We start from the raw sequence: 25141 nt of genomic DNA on the forward strand, positions 1-25141 counted from the left end.
AGTTATTTTTTAAAAATGCTATCGTCAGTCTGTCAGTCAAATGCACCTGACGATAGCAAAACTCAAGCCCTCGCCACGCACATGTTGACTGACGCAAAGAGGAAATTCTACTGCGCATGATTTTTGTGACGGCAGACATTTACTTCCGGGCAAGACTTGGAGTTCTGACAGCTAGATTTCATCAAATAAATCAAGGTAAGATTTTCAGTCAGCTATCCTGACGATAGAAATTTTTGACGATAGAAACATTGAGAATATATTTGTGCATTCATATTAAAATTTTTCTGGAGGAAAACTATCGCAAGTTGAGATAAATCAGAGCCACTTACGACCCTTTCAGCCGACAGGCCATTTCAATGTGTTATTTCCCCGCGAAAGTGACACAGTCGTGTCTATCGTCACTGTTCTGACAATTATTGTTGATATTTCAATTTTGAAAATAAATTTTATCTTTTTTATTTCAATATTTTATTTTATTATTTGGTTCTAGTGATGAGGTATTTAATATTATTACTAAATTTGTCAGATTTAATAATGTAAGAAACAGTTTTGTTGCTATTGTCATCTAGAGCGTCTGTCGGAATATGATGGTAGACGTTAGTTTGTCTGTCAGATTTTGATGATAGAAACCGATGTGTTTCTGTTGTCATTTAGCATGTCTGTCATGTCAGGCTTTTATTAATTAGTTACCAGGACTACTGTCCAAAAATTTACTGTGAATGTCCAAGACCCCAAATGCTACTAGAAAAACTTAATAGAATGATCAAAACAATCAATTCAGCAATTTAAGGAGATGGGACTTAACTGGCCTCTGTTATGGTAGAATCTGCCTTTAGCTTCCTCCATCTCTCCCACGCGCTTCACTATTCCTTCTGTCTGACCAGTCACATCTTGTAGTTTTATTGCCGTAGTAATTTCATCCATTTGTTTTTAATTTAAACCTATTCTGATGAAGAAAACTGTTTTGAGCTTAATTCAGCAGCAAAAATGTATGCAAATCTAATGCACAGTTGGGAAAACTGTAAGCAGTGGTTAATTTATACAGGTTAAAACTTTATTAGAATTTACCAAAGCTATTTTACACACCTGTTTTATTATTATTATTATTATTATTATTGGGAAATGCAATAAATGTAATGATGAAATGAAATGTGTTCTAGTAGCCTAATGGATATTAACTTGGTGTTAGCTGATGGGGAAAAAATGAGACAAGGAAACACTTTTTTTTTTTTTTTTTTTAAATAAGCTCTAACCAAAGGAAAAAAAAACTGCTTTTGTCTTTTTCTTAGTTTTGTTATTAATAATAAGTGTTCTAAGCTGCAGTTGTGGTTTATTGCGAATTTTAAAACACATGCACAACCCAAATGGTTGTATTGGCACAATGGTGGCAATGCACATTTGGGTAGATGTATAGAGGATATTACACGGTTGCACGAAGATATGAAGTTTATCTTCGAGTAGTGAATGTGTACGTTACAAGTAAGCCAAGCAACCAAGTGAGAATATTTTTCAAGCAGAGAAGATAAACTTCATACCTTCATACCACAGTGTAATTACCTCCGCCAAGGAGGTTATGTTTTCGGTAGCGTTGGTTTGTCTGTTAGCAACATTACGGAAAAAGTTATGAACGGATTGCTCTGAAATTTTTTCCAGAGGTGTGACTGGGCACAAGTAACAATCCATTAAATTTTGGCGGTGATCCGGATCACCTTCTGGATCCTGTTTTTTTTTTTTTTTTTTATAAAGGATTCTTCATCATTGCGAGATGAGCTGCTTGGCGGAGGTCTGCACTCTGAGTGCTTTTCTAGTGTTCTTTATATTATATGGACACAGCCACGAAAAAGTTACGCAAGTTAATCAAACAAATTTTAACTTTTGAATCGGTTTGCCATTTTGACAACGCGCGTCTAGTCAGCGGGAAAACTCAGAGTGAAATATCGGGAAATATGCCATTTAGAGCTGTGATGTATTTTGTATGAAAAATTCGAGTGGCGTATTTCCCAGTAAAACACTCATGTCCATATTTCTTTTATTATAAAATCACATGCTTGAGCTCTCTCTCTCTCTCTCTCTCTCTCTCATATATACACACAAAACAGTGTAATGTACTAACGTTTTTAAATATGGTGTGTAGGAGTTGCTGGTTCTACGCAATGAGCTGACTGCAATGTCAGTGCAGCATCAGAGACAGGAGGACGCACTGAGACAGAGAGAGCGGGAACTGACTGCACTGAAAGGTGCCCTGAAGGACGAAGTGTCCACTCATGACCGGGAGATGGAAAGTCTTCGACAACAATACAGCCAAGACATGGAGAGACTAAGAACCAGCATGGCACAGGTTTCACAGGTACACACACACACACACACACACACACACACACACACACACACACGTGCGCACAACCAAATGCACTTAGTTGTGGAGACCTGAGAACCTGAAGTGTGAATCTTCTGTAACTCAGGCAGTAAACCTGAAACCTGTTCTATGTTGTAAATATTCTATAATGAGTAATTAAGGCAGCTAGCAGCCCCACGTGGCCATTTAAAATAGAAAGTGGCCTGTCCGCTGAATCCTGTCACTTGGTTGAATGACATTCGAGCTGCTGTAAAGGCCTATAGAATTGTTTACTAAATGAATTTTTATATTCACAATCACTTTTTGCCAGTCTCAGGCAAGCATAGAAGCCGAGCGCCAGCGTGTGAACTCTACGGTGCGCTCCCTACAGCAACAGCTAGAGGAGAGCAAAGAGGAAGGTGGCCACTGGAGAGAGCAGTTCCAGAATACCAGAGATGAGCTCCGCAACACCAAACAACAGTGAGAGCTGCCTTTTTTTTTAAAATATATAATAAAGTATACAATATGGACATGCTTCCCCAAACGTAGCTAGTTTGGTTTTGCACTCGTAAAAGGTTGCAAGGTTGGGAGATGATGAACCCCAAAATCGCCACATAGCCCCTGTAACATTCAGTTAAGACATGGTTGCTTTAAAGTTGCTGACCCTGTGCTCTGACTCCAACTTCTTTACAAGTTTGGATATGTTAAATGTAGTACAAGATTTTCTGGGGGGAATGCTCTCAGAATTAATTATTAGTAAAAATTTCTCTCCTTGAGAGAATTGTATCCACAAACATTGCGTCTTTATTAACATACTTTTTATTGTTTTTTCACAAAATATACAGACAACATACAGAACAACCCCTACCCACCCACCCCGCCCATAAGACAGCTATCAGGGTGCAAACATAAAATACAAGTACCATAACTGAATAACCAATACTAATACAAAATGACATGTCATTCAATACATAATTTAAAATAAATTCAAATAATAATAAGACAATAACAGAGTTACAAAAAAAAAAAAAAACAAAAAAAAAAACCCACAATATGTTCACAGCAAGAAAATAACAGCTCTAAGTTATCACTAAAATAAAAATAAACATTTCGCGTCATTTGGGATTATGAGGGAGATCTAGGCCTGGTCTGTGACCAAAACTCACTCAGCTCCCCTCTCAGGAGAAGAGAACTCAAATCTTCTGGAAGATAATTTATGAAGGGGGACCAAATTTTGTGAAACATATCTTCTTTCCCCTTGGCCAGAGCCATCAATCTTTCATGTGGCAGTGTACAGAAAATCTCCTTATACCACTGTGTAATGGTTGGCGGGCGCTCTTTAATCCAGTTCAGTAATATGCATTTTCGCGCAGAGAGGAGCAGCTTCTCAAGTAAAATGTATCTTAGTGCTGGGAGTTGTAGCACTTTAGACGGTAACCCAACCAGAAAGACACTTGGGTCTTTTTTCACTTCAACCTCAATGACTTCACTAATTATTTTGGCCACCAGAGTCCAGAATCTTGCTATGAATTTACAATCCCAAAAATAATGGAAATAGGTCCCTCTTTCAGAGTTGCACTTAGTGCAAAGAGGAGAAATTGAGCGATCCATTTTATGTAATATGACCGGAGTGATGTGTAATCTATGCAATATTTTATACTGAGTTTCCCTTAGCCTATTACAAATGGATGTTGACCTGATGACACTAATGGCCTCCAACCAATCATCCTCAATAAATTCAGATCCTAGGTCTCCCTCCCATTTTCTGGAAATATTGTGTAGTTCATATGTGCCACATGAAAAGAGTAGCGAATAAAAGCCTGAAATAAACTGTTTGATTTTTTTTCGGTTAAGAAAGTTAGTTTCTGGAGTATGAGAGAGAGGGGTCGGAGGTGGAGAGTATGACAAAGAAAAAATAAAATGTCTTATTTGTAAGTAGCCAAAGAAATTGGACCTGGGAATATCAAATGTCTCCTGCAATTCCTGAAAGGACATAAGTGTATTGTCCTTGAACAACTGGCCAAGGAGAATGATTCGCTTATCACGCCAAGTAGTGAAGACAGATGAGATGTTACCTGGAGGGAAATCAGGGTTCTGAGTGATAGGTGCCAATAAGGAATTCCCATGTATCCCACAATATTTCGCAATATCACGCCAAACTCTGATACTGTTATAAATTAAAGGATTGTTCTTGACATAAAGATTAATATTACTTGCCTTGCACATGACAAGACTCCAAGGAGTAAATGGTTCGCAGGCCCAGGAATCAATACAAGACTCACCATCTATAAAGGCATGTAACCATGACCAGAGGTGTCGGGCATGGCAAGCCCAGTTATAAAAGATCAAGTTAGGCAAGGCACGCCCACCCATGTCTGTAGGTTGTTGAAGTACTGTAAGCCGTAACCTGGGTTTTTTCCCTTGCCAGATAAACTTAGACACCGCCTTCTCTAAATCTCTATTGCTTCTCTTTGTTAAGTATAGAGGGAGCATCTGCAAGGGATAGAGTAGGCGGGGAAGTACATTCATTTTTATGAGACTAATTCGACCAAACAATGATATGGGAAGATTATGCCAACGTTCAAGGTCTTTCTTAACTGCCGCAAGTATCGGTGAAAAATTAAGCTTCCAGAGATCTAACAGAGTCGGTGAGACTCTAACTCCTAGATATGTAAACCCAGAGCTTGACCATGTAAAGGGAAAATTGTTTGGGACATCAAATTTACCTAAGCAGCCAAGTGGCATTGCTATGGACTTATTGAAGTTAATTTTATAACCTGAAACCAAACTAAACTCATTAAAAGTATCCATTGCATCTTTAAATAATGTTTTCTATATTCAAGAAAGCATCTTGACTATAGTCACATTTATCTAGTATTTCCTATTTTAAGATTATGATAAACCAAATATGATTAAATCAATCCCTAGACTCACTAATTTCAAGCTTGAAATTATGACAGTGTATTAGGGTCATTGTAGGTAGGGGTGTGCTTAAAAAAAATAATAAAAAATTGATACGGCAGAATATTGTGAGGTACACTTTGTTACTGAATCGATACAGCAGCAACAGTGGTGGGGCGGCACAGTGGTGTAGTGGTTAGCACTGTCGCCTCACAGCAAGAAAGTTCTGGGTTCGAGGCCAGCGGGGACCTTTCTGTTACCCCTTTTCCACCAAATCAGTTCCAGGGCTGGTTCGGGGCTGGTGCTGGTTCGCAACTCGTTCAACTTGCGAGCCAGCTGAGAACCAGTTTGCTTTTCCATAGCTCGCGGTGCTAAGGGAAGACACGTCATTACGTCGCTATATACGTCAGTTACGTCGCTGTATACGTCAGTTACGTCGCTACGTTTACATAAACCTTGGCGCGAATATCAAAGCAAAAACAACACGGAAGAAGCAGCAGCAACAACAATAATAATGGATGACTTCGCGTTTGTACAGCTGCTGCTTCTCGGCACTTAAAAATGGCGATCTTTCGCGGTCTTGTTATTGTTGTTGGTCTTAACTCCGCCCCCGCGCTGACATAAGCGGTTCTTTCCTCTGGCCCAGCAGAGAGTTGGTGCTAGCCTGGAACCGGTTTTTCTGGCCCCAGAGCCAGTTCTTTGTCAGTGGAAACAGAAAACCCGGTTCCAAACTAAGCACTGGCCCCGAACCAGCCCTAGAACTGCTTTGGTGGAAAAGGGGCATGTGTGGAGTTTGCATGTTCTCCTTGTGTATGTATGGGTTTCCCCCCCACAGTCCAAAGACATGCAGGTTAGGCTAACTGGTGGCTCTAAATTGACCGTAGGTGTGAATGAGTGTGTGAATGGTTGTTTGTCTCTCTGTGTCAGTCCTGTGACGATCTGGCGACTTGTCCAGGATGTGCCCCGCCTCTCGCCCATAGTCAGCTGGGATAGGCTCCAGCTCACCCACAACGTCAAGTTACCTTTACCAAAAATAGCTGTAAAAGTGCTACGCAAATGCAGAACAAGTTAGTACCCAGCATGAGCACTTTCTGGACGCAGTTTTATACCTACTGTGGATATTTATAAAGGAGCAACACATATAGAATCTGATAAAAGCTCCCTGTTACATTTGTAGAGGCATGCATACATGTAAATTAGTATTTTGTAGGCCTATAGGCTACATTTAGAAAAGTAAATGTTGGAGGTCAATACTTTGGGCATAGCACTAAGATGGTGCTTTTATAAATCGCTAGGAGTGCTTTATTTTCTTGTAAATTTTACACTGAAAATCTATAATTGTATATTTGAGGTCAAAAGTAATTTGTAGGATAAGTATCAAAAGAATTAATGCATGATTAGGTCTTTAAATTGCACATGTAATAAAATAGTAAAAAAAAATCAGATATAGTGCTATATCAGAAGCAGTTTCATAGCGCATTTAAATACAGTGATTATAAGCGCTTTCATAATTCAGAAATATAACAGTTAAATAGGATTCTAATATGTATAAATAATTGCAAAAAATAGGAATAATCAAAAAAATAACAAGCTGACGGCTTGCAACTCATGCAAAGAATGCTAAATAATCAAGAAATGTGTTTACTACATTATTAATGAGATGTGTGGTTGAGCGTCAGTCCAGTGCTACTCGCATAACACTTGTATAGCACTCAGTGACTGCTGTGCGACTGCCGGAGAAGCGCTCAGGCATGCTGTTCACGCTTCTGTGATGGTCAGGAGCAGTTATATCGCGGTTGGCCGTGTAACCTGTGCGCATGGGGCACAGGATAAGCGGTTACGGATAATGGATGGATGCTGTGATGGTAGGCTTGAGACATAAACATCACCTAAGGTGCAGTGTAGAATAAAGCCAGTGGGTGGCAGCAGGTCAATTAACAGATGTAGCACATCTCTCAAACAAACGAGCATGGCTGGCATGGACGAGAAGCTGTATCCGCTGCCATGATGCCAGGTTTTTGAAAACACCTGGGGGGGGGTAGTTGAAAGTGATACAGGTCTCCTTGGTGTTATTTTATAGATTTTAACCCACACTTTCGATTTTTGATGTAATCACAAAGTGTGGAGATGAAAACTGAACAAAATAAATTCCCTTCCCTCCCACCGAGAATGGCCCAAACCGGAAATGATGTAGGTCGGTGAGCACCTGCTTGGAAGGTGCACCGACAGAACATGAGCTATGAGCTGTGTCCGAAATCTCACTCCTTCACTACTCCCTACTCACTATCTAGGGAATACTAGTAGTTCGTCCTTCAATGTCGAAAATGACCATAGTTTCATCTCTGCAATTATCAGTGTTCATTGTTGTGGGTTCAAAGATGGCTGATAAGTCCAATCCTCGGATGGAGCTGTTTCCGATGCTTCTCTCTCCTTTCGCTTTGCCCTCTTTTGTTTTGCCAGGCAGATACAATTTTCCTCATGTTTCTTTGCTCCCAAGTTTACTCTAGATCACCAGGCACTTCGGTCAAGTGCTAGATCTTCCCATGTGTTAGGTTCGATGTGGAACAGCTTGGTGGATACTTTCAGGGAGTCTTTGTACTGCTTTTTCTGACCACCTCTGAAGCCTGAGCCATTTTTTAGCTCTCCGTACAAGAGCTGTTTCGGGATTCGGGTGTCATCCATTTAGGGCTGCAACTAACGATTATTTTGATAATCGATTAGTCTGTCGATTATTTTTTCGATTAATCGATTATTAATCGGATAAAAAGGAAAAAAAAGCAAAATTTGATTTCCAGCATTTTATTTAATTAACCAAACTGTCTTTGTTCAAAAGTTGTTTCCAACTCATGAAAAAATTAAATGTATGCTACATTGAGTACAAAAAAATAAATAAAAATTTTGTAGCAGCTGAATTAATGTAAAGAAAATAAAATCACATAAAACAATCTTTTTTTATATAGTGCAACCACCATTTCTTTATATTGTTTTGTCAAACAAAATCCTATTGAAGTCTTGAATTTTAAGATGGTGAACAGTTTAAATAACTGTAATGAAAAACAAATGAACACTGGGTAATGCTGCCATGTGCTGACAATCGGGAAGCTGCGCACATTTGTGCAGCCTGAGCAGCAGGACTGCGCAAATGTGCGCAGCTTCCCGATTTAAACTGTTTTTTCCTCATCCTTATACTTCCTGTTTCATGGACTGTAACGGATTTGCTTATTTAGTAATTTTAATACAGAATTTACTTTGAAATTATAATCAGACACTCCAACGACCCCCCCCCCCCAAAAAAAAATTCGGATCTGCGCGATTCAGCCGTGAAAAAGGCGCCATCCACCAAAAGGCGCGCTGTTTGCATCCCTGTATATTTGACCAGATATTGCTCAAGTTTCTGTTATGAAGAAATGAAGGATTCGCGTTAAACTGTCCCTGAATAATTGCATAAAATAATCCAAAAACTTCACAAAGTCATGTTATCCACCTGTGTCTCTGACTTAATTTCAGCTAATTATCGTCAAATATATCTACAGTTTCCAGCAGATTTCTGTCCGTTTTGACGGACAAACGCACGATTTCAGGCCAATTTAAAAATAAACTTAATGGACAGAAATGCTCTCTGTCTGTTTTCTCCAGTTTTGTTGATGGATAAGTGATACGTTAACTTACCGTGAATCTCCTTCACCCATGGCTCCAACGTGCTTCCTCTTCAGGTGCTCATTCAGCGATGTTGTGCTTCCGTGCCATGCGAGATCAGCTCTGCACATTTTGCACCTAACGCTGTTCTTTGAAGGCGTTAATGTAAAGTGCTCCCATACTTTTGATGACTTGGGTCGGACATTTTTCTCTCTACTAACGTTAGCCTCCTCCGCCATTTTTCAAACGCTTCTTCCAGGTGAGCTACACAAAGCACGGCATTGGTTCGCTTCTCCTGCTTCTTCTTTTACGGCGGTCGGTATCCAGCTTAATGGTGCTTTACTGCCCCCACATTAGGGAGTAGCAACTGCACTTATGTGTATGATAACGTAGACCCAACTAATCGACTATTAAATTAGTTGCCAACTATTTTAATAATCGATTTTAATCGATTTAATCGATTAGTTGTTGCAGCCCTACATCCATTCTTCTAACATGACCAGCCCAGCGGAATTGGCCTGAACGCAGCATGGTGTCGATGCTGTACATATTGGCACGGCTCAGGACCTCGGTATCTGGAATCTTGTCCTGCCATCTGATACACAGAATTTTCCGGAGGCATACTGTGTGGAAGTGGTTTAGTTTCTTGGTGTGTCTTTGGTGTACTGTCCAGGTCTCGCTTGCATAGAGTAAGATTGTCAGTACAACTGCTCTGTACACCCTGAGCTTTGTCGCTGTGGTAATGCCTCAGTGGCCCCATACAGTTTTACTCAGGCGTCCAAAAGCTGAGCTTGCTTTAGCTATGCGAGAGTTGACTTCATCAATGTAGACGTTTCTGGATAGGGTGCTTCCAAGGTAAGTAAACTTCTCCACAGGTTTGAGGCGCTCAGACTTGATGTAGATGTTCGGAGCAATGTAAGGGCTGTTTGGTGCTGGTTGGAACATGACCTCAGTTTTCTTAGTGCTTATCGTCAAACCAAAGTTGTCACATGCATCCGAGAACCTGTTCATGCTTTGTTGCATGTCGGACTCTGTTGAGGCATTTAGAGCACAATCGTCTGCAAAGAGAAGGTCTCTAATTCTTTTGAAGCGAACCTTGGTCTTGGCCTTCAGGCGCTGCAGGTTGAAGACTCCCCCATCTGTCCGGTACCTGATGTCAATACCTGGGTCACTCTCAGAGAAAGCATCTGCCAGCATAGCAGTGAACAGCGTTGGGGCTAAGACGCAGCCCTGCTTGACCCCGTTTGTGACCTCAAAGGGTGAAGATTGGTTGCCATCATCGAGGACGCGGGCCTGCATGCCATCGTGGAATTGACGTACCATCTTGATAAACCTTGGAGGGCAGCCAAATTTCTCCATGATTAACCATAAACCAGTCCTGCTGACAGTATCAAACGCTTTCGTGAGGTCTACAAATGTTGTATAGAGGCTGGCGTTCTGTTCTTGGCATTTCTCCTGCAGTTGTTTGACAGCAAATATTATGTCCGCTGTTCCACGACCTGAGCGGAAACCACAGTGACTTTCAGGTAGGAGGCCATTCTCTAGGTGGCTAAGAAGTCTGTTCAGCAGTATGCATGCGAGGATTTTTCCAGCGATGGATAGGAGTGAAATTCCTCAATGGTTGTTGCAGGACTGTATGTTACCTTTGCGCTTGTATAGGTGAACTATTGAAGCATCCTTTAGGTCCTGTGGTAAAGTTTCCTTTGCCCACATTGACTGGAAAAGTGTGGTCAATTTCTGCAACATCAATGGACCTGCACATTTGTAGATCTCGGCTGGAATGGCATCCACCCCAGGAGCTTTGCCATTTGCTTTATAGCCTTGTCGGTCTCTGTTGCGGAAGGAGGGTCATCAAGTGTTGTCAGTTTGCGTCTGAGGTCGGCGATTTATTGCCTCATTGCTGATTGATGATGGCCTGTTTAGAACTGACTCGAAGTGCTCTGCCCACCTATCGAGAATGCCAGGCTTGTCTGTAATAAGTTTGGTTCCATCAGCAGAGAGCAGTGGTGATGTACCAGCAGGCTGAGGTCCATACAGTGTTCTAACAGCTTGGTAGAAACATTTAGAATTGTGGGTGTCAGCGTAGGCCTGGATTTCATCGGCCTTTTGACTGAGCCATCTGTCCTTCATATGCCTTAATTCAGTCTGGACTGTCTGCTTTACTTGGTGTAGAGCAGCTGTGTTGGCTGGAGTCTTGTTTGAGAGGTTTAGCCTTATGAGCTTGTTCTTCTCTTCAAGCAGCTTATCTATGACCTCATTGTTTTCATCAAACCAGTCCTGATGAGAGTGCGTTTTAGGACCCAGTATGTCACTGCAAATCGAGTGTACAGTGTTCCTGAATTCTGCCCAGTCCAGCTCAATGTTGCCAGAGTTTAAGGGCAATGAATCAAGTTTCCTATCCAGCTCACTGGCTACTTGCTGCTTGATGTTGACATTTTTCAGCTTGTCGACATTCAGATGCTTGGGTGGTTTCTTCCCCTGTGGGTGCCTAGGTGGTTGAATGCAGAAGTTGAGTTTGCATATGATGAGGCGATGGTCCGTCCAGCAGTCTGCTCCACACATTGACTTTGTCACTCGCACGTCATTTCTGTCTCTGGTTTTAACAATGGTATAGTCTGTGAGATGCCAGTGTTTTGAACGTGGGTGCATCCAGGTGGTTTTGTTTCTGGTTGCCAGCTGAAAGAGTGTGTTTGTGATACTAAGACGGTGCTGGGCACAGAGTCTAAGGAGGAGTGGACCATTGCTGTTGCATGATCCAACGCCGTGCTTCCCAATGACTTCTCCCCACGTTTCTACATCTGACCCGACCCGGGCATTGAAGTCCCCAAGAACCACTAGTTTGTCTTGTTTAGGTGTGGAAGCAATGATGGTGTCTAGCTCCTCATAAAACTTGTCCTTGATGTCATCGGGGTTTGTCATGGTAGGGGCATAGCAGCTGACAGTGGTAGCGTTTCTCTTTCCATATAGTTGAAGAGTAAGCATCATGAACCGATCGTTGACTCCTTTGGGTAGGCTAATTAGCTTGCCTATTAGGTCATTTTTGATGGCAAAGCCAACTCCTGACTCACGGCGTTCGTCCTTCCCACTCCAAAAGAAAGTGTATCCAGCTTTTTGCTCTCTCAGTTGTCCTTCAGCAAGACGAGTTTCACTCAGGGCGGCAATGTCCACTTTGTATCTTGACAACTCCTTTGCTACGAGTGCTGTTCTTCTAACCGGTCTATTTGAATCATCTTTGTCTAAGAGTGTTCGAACATTCCATGTGCCAACTATGATCGGTATCTGTTTGTTGTTTTTTGTGTTGTGTGTTTCGACCGCATGATGGGGATCCCTGCCAGTTGCGGTAAACTGGCCCGGGTTAGTTGAGACAGGCAATGTTTAGGGCACCTTTTCTAGCCCCCTCCCCAGGCTACGGGGGTGAACAGTGCGTTCCTGAAGAGGGCTGCTCAGTCACTCAAGATGTTGCCGGGAGCCTTTGCTGTCTCGGTCAAGAACTGATGACCAGTGTCTTGAGCCGCCTGCGTGTAGGGTCACAACTGCAGCTTCCAGTGTATCCACACCTGCTGTTTTCGTCGTTTGCCAATCGCCACAGGACTTTGAGAGTGTGATGGTGAATGTGCGAGATCAAATATGACTTGCGCTGATGACTTTGATTTAAGTGAAGAAGGGTTGTGCGCCTCCAACCTCACTCTCTCATCTGAGTTCATCTTGACCTAGTGGCAGGACATAGTCGAGACGGCTAGAGATGAATCCAGATGCAGAAGCTGCCGGAGCCTTGCCATGTTTGCACAAGGAACCGCCTACGGGACTTCACTCCGAGTTGCCTGACCACAGCCGAGTTCCACGTCATTACTGGTGGCTCGCCTTGGTCACAAACGTGAGCCCTTCCGCTCAGGCTGGTCACTTCCTCAACTGAAGTTCATACGCCCAGTGATGCCGTGTTTACATCACCCCCTCACGTGGTTTAGCCCGCAGACTGAAGCGGTTGCCCAGGGTGTGGCGCTAGGAGCCAGCACGTGAGAGTTTACGAGATGGATGAAGACCAGAGACACCTGTCCACCCTAATTGCAAGGTGCGGTCAGCAGGCACCAAAGGTACTAGTTCTATCCAGAGCCCCCTACACCCCGCAGCAAGTGTTTTAGAGGGACCATATTCACCTGTGCACCCACTGGGAAGGCATGGTAGGAAATGTTTGGACAAAGCCCAGTTAGCCTTTCACCTGCTCCTGGAAATATGGAATGACCACAACTCCAGATCAACCTCAAAACGCAACTGGTTATCAACCTATTTAATACTATCCAATTTCATCATTTATGTCCACTGAAACCAAAACCCTAGGGAATACTAATATAGAGGACAATATAGTGAACTCATTGGTAAAATGAAAAAACACTTTCGGACACTACTCCGCCGTGCCGTTATTTACATCATTACTGTTGCACAATTAAAACGTGCAAGATCAGTTGGTTGGTGGGTTTTCAAAATAAATCCATATTATACTGGGCATATTTCCCACATTTAATTAATACAAAGTACTTTGTGTCTGCTGCATCTTTCAGTTCTTTAAAATCAAGGCTGAAAACTTACTACTTTGCCGCTGCCTTTTATTCAATCAAATTTGAGGCTTTTGATTAATTCCTCGCTCTGCACTCTAACTTTTATTCTTGTATTTTATCGTTTTTATCCTATTTTTAGCTTATTTTCTCTTCTCTTACTATTTTTAATTAAATATTCTCTCGTTGCTGCACCGGGTGCTCCTCTCTGTTGTAATAATTCTCACTATGCATTTGGACGGCACTACAAAATGGCAAACTCGCTATATAGTCCACTATGTAGTGAGTGATTTCGGACACAGCGCATGTCTTGTATGATGGGGATAAAGAGGAGTTAGTTGGGGAAGAGGAGGTTGGACAGGGAGAAGGGCTCAGGATCAAGCCCTACCAGTTTGAGCCGTACCAGGACCGTCACATTGACGACCACAATGAGGCAAGTGACTGCCACTCAGATCTCGGCAAGCTGACAAGTGGGCATGGTGGAGGGATGGGTGTAACAGACCACCTGTTTTTGTTTAAATTAATAATTGCCAAAACCAGCTGTTAGAATCTTTTACTGAAGTAATTGTTAGTATAATAGTAATTCCGGTCAAGAAGTTATAACTCGGGCCAAGATAAAATAATTGTTGTTTTTGTTCCAATTCAGCAATTGCCTACTGAATGCCGACCTCCCAAATGCAGTGTGGCGCAGAGATGTGTCGCTTGGTGTAGATAATTGTAGTGGAAAGCAGTCACTTGAATGCAGCCAGTGTACCAGAACGGTGCTAGTGTAGATCTACTCTACTTATTTTATTACCTGAAAGCTAAAATAAAATGTTTTCCCAGCTACCTAAGAGTACCTACCCACTGTTCAAGCCTGTGTTTGTCAGTGTTTTCAAGCATTTTCAACACACTGGCATAATGGAGTATGTGTACAATAGCAGTGTTTCTCAACCAGTGGGCCGCAAATTTTTTTCCAAGTTTGAAGCCAAATATTAAATAGGATGTCGTTGTGTCCCAAATCCGGTAGCTGGTTTGTCAAACACTTTGAGTGGAATAAATACATTTGTGGGTAAATTAAGATGAACAAGCCTTTATTTTGTCACAGTCCTCCTCTACATTTAACCTGTGTGTGTGTGTGTGTGTGTGTGTGTGTGTGTGTGTATATATACACACACACACACACACACACACAGAGCGCATGTGCGCACATGTGTATATACACATACGGCTATAAATACATTTGTGGGTAAATTCTATGGATCTGTGATTCCTGCTAGAAGAGAAGAGCAGGGAGGGTTGGGAATCGAGTGGCTGTCGTTCGTTTACACCCAATACCAAAACTTGTAGCGTCCTACCAACCATCGCAAAGATGTGGACAAAAAGCCCAGAAACTCCTATTTACCCAGGCAAAAATGATACAGGATTTATCTTGTGGTGTCCTGATCCCCAGATCTTTAACCCAGCCACATATAAAAAGTTGTTTGCCTCCGTGCTCTTCCAGGTTTTCATCTGTGTGTCCGTGTAGAACAATGTCTGCAGCACCAGGTAGTTTGAGATGTCGGGGAACTCAACGAATAGATAATTTTCCAACTCGTAATGAACAAATAACTTTTTATTTAAACAGGATAAATTGATCAGCAGAGCTGGTGCAGTTCCGCATGTACAGATACAAATTAAAGAAAAAAAGTGAAAATATAAACAATCTTTAAAATTTTTTTCTCTCATTTAATTATATTCACATGAAGTTAATACTATGCATAACGATCATCTTTGTATTTAGTTACGGCTACAATATGATCAAATTTTATTCTATAATGTCAAATTTAGCTAGTAAGTTTCTTTCCTAGGAAAAATCCTTCTTTGTTAGCGTGTAAGGCTCTATCCCATTGAGTGGTTTCTATACCCACTTCTTTGGAGTGTAGTTGCTTGTTTGCTGAACACAAACATGTATAAAATAAGTTCTTGTGTTAATGGACCAGACTCCACTTTTGGATCATTTAATCCCTTTTGCCTGAGAATGACCCGCATGCATGGTTTGGCTTTTGGCACATCCATACAGTTTTAAATACAATACCTACAATCTAAAAATCTCATTGCATTTTATTTAATTCCCATCTGTAATGGGGAGTGATGTTGCGTCCCATTAATACGCTTTACAATAGTTTATTAGATTCTAATAGAATAGATGAGCCAAAATAATTGGAGATCTTTTTTTTTTTTTTTTTTTTTTTTAATGGGCCTCGACTCGGTACAAGTATGAATAGGTGGGCCTCAAAACAGAAAAGGTTGAGAACCCCTGCAATAGAGTGCACCATCTGTCTGCCAGATTGCTTTATTTTCATGGAGTCATAGAGAAGAGTGAAATTATTTAGGTGTCTGTATTATTTTTAAAACCTTTTCAGTATTCTAAAGTACCATAAAGGAATACTGCATTAATACCATAATATTTCTAAATAAACTCCTATGTTAAGTGACTGGGCTTGTCTGTATTCCTTTCGTACTGATGGAAAATGATGTTTAAAAGTCCTGGTTTCAGATGCTGTGCACGCACTTCCGGTTTCTGGCGATTCCCTGATCTACGCCACAACGAGGCGCCGCAGTTCCCATCTGCTCGATCGTGCTGCTTTGGTGGGGTGCCCCAACCCCACACACTTTATCATGAAAGGCTTATCATTCACAATCGCATTGTGGGTGAAAATTATCATCGCTATCTTTTATTTTCATTGAGTCCTAGGGAAAAGTGAATTTATTTAGGTGGCTGTATTACTTTAAAATGACTTGTCATGTGGACATTCTTACTGCAAATCTGTAAATACTAAAAAGTGCACTTAGTCAAGTGACACCAGAATTTTATTTCCATTTTATTGATAATTGTATTATTTACATTTATTAATTCTTCAATTTGAAACAGAATATTTGAGTTAATTTAAGATCTCTTAGGGCCTGTGTTTAAATGTTCACGGCATTGCCCTTGCTGTTAACGATTAATAAAGCAGCTGTTGTAGTAAAGTCTGTGTAGGATATATGGTCCTTACTAAAAAGAAAAAAACTGTTTTGCAATGTGCATCATATCGTGGCCTCTGTATCGTGATGCATATTGTATCATGAGGTTGTAGGAAATACCCAACTCTAGGTATTTAAAAAATACTGAGCTGAAGGAGAAATTGTGAGAAAAAGTCTTATATTCTCTTTAACAATCACATGCTTCCTGGCTGCAGTGCATTCTGGGAAATGTAGTTGAAAATCTCTTATTGATTTATCCTTTTATAATGCATGATTGAGAAGGAAAATCTGCATTTTCTGTCGCTCTTGGCTCAGCGGTTTCAAATGAACAGATTTGGGCAAATGAGAAGAATCCAGGGGCAACACAGTGGTGTAGTGGTTAGCGCTGTCGCCTCACAGCAAGAAGGTCCAGGTTCGAGCCCCGTGGCCAGCGAGGGCCTTTCTGTGCGGAGTTTGCATGTTCTCCCCGTGTCCGCCTGGGTTTCCTCCGGGTGCTCCGGTTTCCCCCACAGTCCAAAGACATGCAGGTTGGGTTAACTGGTGACTCTAAATTGACCGTAGGTGTGAATGTGAGTGTGAATGGTTGTCTGTGTCTATGTGTCAGCCCTGTGATGACCTGGCGACTTGTCCAGGGTGTGCCCCGCCTTTCACCCGTAGTCAGCTGGGATAGGCTCCAGCTTGCCTGTGACCCTGTAGAACAGGATAAAGCGGCTAGAGATGATGAGATGAGATGAGATGAATCCATGCACTGAAACCACTCTCTTTCACAATAATTATACATTTATAAACAGCTAATATAAAAAAGGACATGGGTAAACAAACCTTTGTGATTTTTATATATTCATCCCCTGTTGGATCCAGAAGTATAACATTTGCATGCTTGCTGGCTGCGGACATGTAGTTAAATCTCTTAGTGCTTTATTCTTTAATATTGCACGACTGAGGAGGAAAGCCTACGTTTCCAACAGCTCAGCTCAGCCATGGTGTTCTGGTGTGATTAGATTAGATTTGATTCACTTTATTCATCCCACATCGGGGAAATGTTGATCCAGCCTTGCAAACCATGACCTGAAGGTTAGAGAAGCAGCCTTGGGTCCATAGGGTTGCCAGTTCAGTTCCCAGGACCGGCAGGAAAAATGTGAGGGTTGAATTGAATGAACAGCTGATTGAATGAACAGCACTTTCCCCTCCCTCTGTATCATAGCTGAAGTGCCTTTTAGTAAGGCACCTAACCCCCAACTGCTCCCCAGGTGCTGTAGCATAGCTGCCCACTGCTCTGGGTGTGTGTGTGTGTGTGTTCACTGCTTCAGATGGATTAAATGCAGAGGAGGAATTTCACTGTGCTTGAGTGACAAAGAAAAGTGACATAAAGCAAAACAAGTTTGTTCCTTAGCAAACAGTATTTCTCCAAAAAAAAAAAAATTTCTCGTAAATTTGGGACCAATTTTATCTCAGAATTTGGGGGTGGGTGGCTGGGTTTCTAGTAAATTTTTGACTTTTTAATCTTGGAATTTTTTTCCCCTCAGAATACTACCCCCTCCCTCAGCTCCATATAAAAACCCCACCATTTTTTTTCCAAGATTTTTCACGTAAATTTGTGACTTCTTAATCTCAAATTTATGATTTTATAATTTGGAGAATAATCCTCTCCCCCAATAAATTTTCAATTTTAATCTCAAATTGAGGTTTTTTTTCTCCTTCAGAATATTACCTCCTCTTCCCCCCCCCCCCCCTTTTTTTTTAATAAACCTGCAATGGCCCTAATATACTGTTTTATCAAATAGTCTTGTTCTATTGGCAGATCATTTTTGCTAATTTTAAGAATTTATTTCAAAACCAAAACAAGTTTTTGAAACAAAAAAGTTAATTTAAATTCCACCAAATGAATATTTAAGTTGTTGTAGAATAGGAAAATAAATGTTGTGTGGGGTGTATTTTTTTTTTTTTTTTCTCAAAAATATCATGCAAAAATTTAATCATGAATCGAATTGTAAATTGTTACCTGCCTACTCAGAATAGGTTAATAGTCTTGGTTTATTGCCGTCTTAAAATAGGAAATACTTTTATAACTCTGACTGTGTAGATATTTTCACATGGAACACATCACTTTTTTTTTTCAGTGAAAAGTTTATTCACCCTGATTATGTAAATTACTTCATAAAATATGTACTCAGTAAAGAAAAACCAATGTTAAGAAGCATAGACTTTTGCTGGACCGGTTATCAAACTTTTGAGACCTAATCAGGAATTAAAACGGGACGGCTCTGGGTATTTTCTGCTGCATGTTAATATTTATTGCGTATATGATACTCCAGGCTTCTCCAGGCTCGTTTAGATAAAGAAGAGTTTGAAGAGGAGGTAAAGGATCTGCAGGAGACACTGGACGCCATGAAACAGCAGATCCCCGATGTCAAAGAAAGTGAAACCCTCAACCAGGTACTGGTTTAATACTTTAATTGGATTTAAAGACAAAGCCGTGGCATTTTATAGAAGTTGGGAGCATGGCATGTATAAGGCATGTACACACAGTATAGAGAAACGGTGATTACAATTAAGACAAACGTACAAGGATTTTACGCAATCTAACCTTCAGTGCACTGCAACTCACTCCCCCCCCCCCCCCCCCCAAAAAAAAAAAAAAAACACACACAATGAAATAATCTATAAAATTGTGAAATTAAAACTGTTGAACATATTACAGGAGCTGGAGCGTAGCCGTGCATCCCTGAAACACGCAGAAGCTGAGGTAGAGAAACTAAAGCAGGACCTCGACAAGAAGACTATGGAGATTATTTCCTTGAAGAGAACCAATCAGGAATTGGATGCCGAGCAAAAATATGAGATTGGCAGGCTAAAGGACCAATCACGGAAAGATAAGGAAGAGCTAGCTAAAGTTCATGAGAAAACCAAGCAGGTATGCAATTTTAAATCCTAAATCATCCCGATGCTATGTTCATTATGCCTCTATAATGCTCTCACCATTGCCCCACCCCTCTGGTAGCTTGCCGATCCTGCACTGGTGGAGTCTCTGCATGAGGAAATGCGTGCAGTGCGCGGAGAGGCGGCGCGTCTGCGCAGTCAGCTGCTTTTGGCAGAGGAGGATCTACAGAAAGAGAGAGAGAAATTCTCCTCAGTCCAAGCAGAAATGAACGGAGTCTCAAATGAGCGAGAGGTGCTGGAGGAGGCCAACACACGCCTCAAAGACAAACTTGAGCGTCTGGAGGTGAGTGAAATAATCATAAGATGACTTCCAGGACATCTAAGAAACATTTGAGATGAAAGACCATGCTAAATTCTGTGCTAAAAATTTTCATCTCTCCATGTCCAGTCCTCACTTCAGGATCAAGTTTCACAGAACATGGAGGCCGAGCAGGAGCTGCAGTTGGAGAACAGGAAGCTGAGGCAGCAGCTGGAAGAGGCCAAACGCAGCAGCACCAAACTGAACCAGGAAAGAAACGAACTGTCCCGAGCACTGGAGGAGCTTGGCAGAGACAGGGATGCTCTCCGCAAGGACAACACACAGCTGGATGAACAAAAGCGACAGCATGAGAAGATCGTGGACAAACTCCATAAAGAGGTACGGACCTCTTTATTATAGTTGAGCCGGATACTCTGCTGAAATGAGTATCCGGTACGGATAAAGCACTTTTGCCGAGTACGAGTATTATACGAGTAATACGAGTCAATATCTGTGCTCGGACTGAATGAAAATCCTCACACAGCGTCACAGCGCCCCTCCCCTACACACACCACTCTGCTCATTCACACAGAGAACAGCGCGCTCTCTCTCTCTCTCTCTCTCTCTCTCTCTCTCTCTCTCTCTCTCTGCCGGTCGTTGGAGTTTTTTGTTTGTTTTTTTTTTTAAACCGTCAGTTGGCTCTAACCAGTTTTATTTTACTTCACGCACTGAGTGTCTGACACTTTCTAGATAGTAGTGGAATAATATTACAAATTAAGCTACACACACACACACACACACACACACACACACACACACACACACCTGGTATGGAAATAAAAAAAAAATAAAAAAGAACCAAAAAAAAAAAATCACACTGATCATAAAAATAATTAAAAGTTAAAAAAAGAGTTACGTTGAGTATGAAAACTCTTGTTCATTACATTTCATTTCATAATTGCAACCGCATGTGTTGTATTCATTGTTGCAAAACTTGTTCTGTAAATAGTTCGTTTGCTATCGTGATCAAAACCATTGATCTGAAGCTCAATGCTGATGCTGTCCTGTAAATAGTTTTCTAATCATCAATAAATATAACAATTTCTGATCAACCCATATCAATTGCATGCTTAAAATAACATACTGGTTAAAGCCCCGCCCGTTTCAAGACAACCAGACCCACTTCCAGGTTAGGCCCCGCCCACTCCGGATACGGATACAGATAATTCATATGGTTAACAGATACAGATAATGCTGTACTCGCTCATCCCTACTCTTTATTGATGTAGAATATCAGTCAAGAGTTTGGACACCTTCAAATTCACTGGTTTTTCTTTATTTTTATTAAGACACCGCATATCTTAAAGTAATGATGGATGTCGTTTTGCACCAGTTAGCTTTTGTCGAGGCACACCTGTTAATTGAAAAGCATTCCAGGTGACTACCTCATGAAGCTGGTTAAAATAACGCCAATAGTGTGCAGTGTTAAGGTAAACGGTGGCTACTTTGAAGAATCTAAAGCATGAAACCTTTTTGATTACTGGGTTGTACTAATTGCCATCCGGATACCATCCAGAAACTTTTCATCACCGTCCGGACAGTGTTAACACTGTCCTGATGTAGTAGGCGCACCGTCTGGACTCTTGCCATATCAATATCAAAGACCAAAACTAAAGAATTCGGGAATAAAATTTTATTAATGTTAACATATTATACAAGCATAATATATGGAATGGATAACTTACAAATACGTTGTAATTACATTGTGCTGTTTACTTGGTCCTTGCTGCCCTGGAGCGGGCCCGCTGGCATGGCTTTTTGGCTAGATGCGGTGTGGATGTAATGGTCAGTTTGCTGTCAGTGGAGGTCATCTTAGCTGGTCCTTTTTTTGTTTTTTTTGCTCCTGTAGGCCATGAAGTCTTTGAAGAGTTTGTTCTTCTCTTCCTCAGTCTTAGCAGTCCAGCTGACATGTGCAACTTGCAGTTGTTGCACATGTGGGGCAAGTTGGAAATTACTGTAGTAGCATGATGCGGTGGGTCTTCTCAATGAGATCTGGAACTTTCTCAGGCTCCCAGTTGGTCTCCAGCTTCAGTAAATGGTTGATTTGCCTCGCAGTTGTTGTTAGTCCAGTTGAAGGGTATGTTGTCATGAGTCCTCCGTGGTGCAACCACATGTTCTCTGATGGCAGGCAGGAGCTTCTGGTGTAGGTAAGGAGTGAAGAGGGGAACACTTTCTTCATACTTCAGCTGAAGAGTGTGAGCCACTTCATCAAACTGGAATGTGTCGTTGGCACTTGTGAGGCCATCTGGCCCAAAGAGGTCCTGCAGGATCAGCTTCTGGGTCTTATCGTCCACACCAACTTTGTTCTGCAGTCGACGTCTGGTTTTCTCTTCTAGATGACATGTACAAAGGAGCAGAGAAGAATCTGGGAAGCACCATCTTATGGCTTTAGTCAGGGCTGTGTCCTCATCTGAGCCAACCAGCAGATCTCCAATGTCGAGTTCCATACCTGCCAGAGTGATGCTGTCGAACTTGCACTGCAGGTGAGAGAAGAACCCATGGTAGCTCTCATAACTGCCATCCCAGTGTAGGTAGATGAGGCCTAACATGATGGGTGGCGTCTGTGATGATTTCCGGAGGACTCTGTTGTTCTTGTGGACTGTACATGTTGCATAGCATTCCCCCAAGTTGAAGGTCCTGTCGATGCCCATGATGGAGGGATAACTGGCATCAGCTGAGCAGAACTGTGCAATGTCACACAGCTGGTCATCAACATACAGGATAAATCCAGGTGGCTTCCCTTTAAGAGGCACCACATGCTGAACAAAGGGGTGGTCGTCTAGCTGAGAGATGACTGCCTGAATGTAGCCTGCAGAGTTTTGCCGGTACGGTGTCCCTCCATACTTCTCTCTTGCTTGGCGGTTGACAGCATACTTCATATTTTGCACCTGTTTCGAGTAACTGGTCAGTCGTTGTGTTTGTTGAGTGTGTGTGTGGGTGCATGTGTACACTGCTGCTCCCTCTGCTTAGCATAGTAATGGCTGTGGTTAGTGTGCAAGCGGAACTCTCTCTCTCTCTTCCATATCTCTGTGTTGTCACGCCACACACACAGGCCCCTGCTTCTGAGTTTATGCCCCTGTGCAATTTAAATTATAGTAGGTAAAATCCCTATTTGGTATACATCGTTAATTCTCAATATGTACCCTTTATATACTGCTAGAAAAAATGTCAATATCTGGGCGGTATCCAGAAGGGGCCAGGTGGTATCTGGATGGTAATTAGTAGGACCGAGCACACCACATAATTCCATGTATGTTCCGTTTTATTGTTATTTCATAGTTTTGATGTCTTCAGGATTGTTCTACAATGTAGAAAATAGTCAAAATACAGCAACACCTATGAATGAGTAGGGGTTTACAAACTTTTGTCAAGTACTGTGTATGTTGTGGGTGCCCCCCCCCCCCCCAGTGTGTTTTTCATCTCGTCTCGTCTTCTTCCGCTTATCCAGGACTGGGTCGCGGAGGCAGCAGTCTAAGCATGGAAGCCCAAACTTCCCTTTCCCCAGACACCTCGGCCAGCTCCTCGGGAAGAACACCGAGGCGTTCCCAGGCCAGCCGAGAGACATAGTCCCTCCAGCGTGTCCTGGGTCTTCCCCGGGGCTTCCTCCCGGGGGGACATGCCTGGAACACCTCCCCAGGGAGGCGTCCAGGAGGCATCCGAAAAAGATGCCCGAGCCACCTCAGCTGATTCCTCTCGATGTGGAGGAGCAGCGGCTCTACTCCGAGCTCCTCCCGAGTGACTGTGCTTCTCACCCTATCTCTAAGGGAGCGCCCAGCCACCCTGCGAAGGAAACTCATTTCAGCCGCTTGTATCCGCGATCTTGTTCTTTCTGTCATTACCCAAAGCTCATGACCATAGGTGAGAGTCGGAACGTAGATCGACCGGTAAATTGAGAGCTTCGCCTTTTGGCTCAGCTCCTTCTTCACCATGACGGACCGGTAAAGCGACCGCATCACTGCGGAGGCTGCACCGATCCGCCTGTCGATCTCACGCTCCATCCTTCCCTCACTCGTGAACAAGATCCCGAGATACTTAAACTCCTCCACTTGAGGCAGGACTTCTCCACCAACCTGGAGAGGGCAAGCCACCCTTTTCCGGTCGAGAACCATGGCCTCGGACTTGGAGGTGCTGATTCTCATCCCAGCCGCTTCACACTCGACTGCAAACCGCCCCAGTGCATGCTGAAGGTCCTGGTTTGAAGAAGCCAACAGGACAACATCATCCGCAAAAAGCAGAGATGAAATCCTGTGGTTCCCAAACAGGATTCCTTCCGGCCCCTGGCTGCGCCTAGAAATTCTGTCCATAAAAATTATGAACAGAACCGGTGACAAAGGGCAGCCCTGCCGGAGTCCAACATGCACTGGGAACAGGTCTGACTTACTGCCGGCAATGCGAACCAGACTCCTGCTCCGTTCGTACAGGGACCGGACAGCCCTTAGCAAAGAGCCCCGAACCCCATACTCCCGAAGCACCCCCCACAGAATACCATGGGGGGCACGGTCGAATGCCTTCTCCAGATTCACAAAGCACATGTGGACTGGTTGGGCAAACTCCCATGAACCCTCGAGCACCCTATGAAGGGTATAGAGCTGGTCCAGTGTTCCGCGACCAGGACGAAAACCGCATTGTTCTTCCTGGATCCGAGGTTCGACTATTGGTCGAATTCTCCTCTCCAGTACCCTGGAGTAAACTTTCCCTGGGAGGCTGAGAAGTGTGATTCCCCTATAATTGGAGCACACTCTCCGGTCCCCTTTCTTAAAAAGAGGGACCACCACCCCAGTCTGCCACTCCAGAGGCACTGTCCCCGACCGCCACGCGATGTTGCAGAGGCGTGTCAACCAAGACAGCCCCACAACATCCAGAGACTTGAGATACTCAGGGCGGATCTCATCCACCCCCGGTGCCTTGCCACCGAGGAGCTTGCAAACCACCTCAGTGACTTCGGCTTGGGTAATGGACGAGTCCACCTCTGAGTCATCAGCCTCAGTCTCCTCAGTGGAAGACATGACGGTGGGATTGAGGAGATCCTCAAAGTATTCCTTCCACCGCCCGACAATGTCCCCAGTCGAGGTCAACAGCTCCCCACCCGCACTGTAAACAGTGTTGGCAGAGTACTGCTTCCCCCTCCTGAGGCGCCGGACGGTTTGCCAGAATTTCTTCGAGGCCGACCGATAGTCCTTCTCCATGGCCTCCCCGAACTCCTCCCAGTTCCGAGTCTTTGCCTCCGCAACTGCCCGAGCTGCAGCACGCCTGGCCTGCCGATACCCGTCGGCTGCCTCAGGAGTCCCGGAGGTCAACATGGCCCGATAGGACTCCTTCTTCAGCTTGACGGCGTCCCTTACTTCCGGTGTCCACCACCGGGTTCGGGGATTGCCGCCACGACAGGCACCGGAGACCTTGCGGCCACAGCTCCGAACAGCTGCGTCCACAATGGAGGTAGAGAACATGGTCCACTCAGACTCAATGTCCCCCGCTTCCCTCGGAAGCTGGGAAAAG

The 25141-nt window shown here is 43.0% G+C and overlaps 1 protein-coding gene across 2 annotated transcripts in view; it reads left to right on the forward strand.

The window, feature by feature from the left end:
- Positions 1–25141, forward strand: part of LOC132886613 (cingulin) — a 113665-nt gene that overhangs the window by 66661 nt on the left and 21863 nt on the right. For both annotated transcript variants that reach the window (XM_060921480.1, XM_060921481.1), the window contains exons 8-13: positions 2135–2347; positions 2667–2815; positions 18723–18843; positions 19109–19321; positions 19409–19630; positions 19736–19984. In XM_060921480.1, the coding sequence (XP_060777463.1) occupies positions 2135–2347; positions 2667–2815; positions 18723–18843; positions 19109–19321; positions 19409–19630; positions 19736–19984 (1167 nt within the window). The remainder of the gene's footprint in view (positions 1–2134; positions 2348–2666; positions 2816–18722; positions 18844–19108; positions 19322–19408; positions 19631–19735; positions 19985–25141) is intronic.

This window comes from Neoarius graeffei, chromosome 5 (assembly GCF_027579695.1).
Source record: "Neoarius graeffei isolate fNeoGra1 chromosome 5, fNeoGra1.pri, whole genome shotgun sequence".
In the NCBI taxonomy this organism is placed as follows: domain Eukaryota; kingdom Metazoa; phylum Chordata; class Actinopteri; order Siluriformes; family Ariidae; genus Neoarius; species Neoarius graeffei.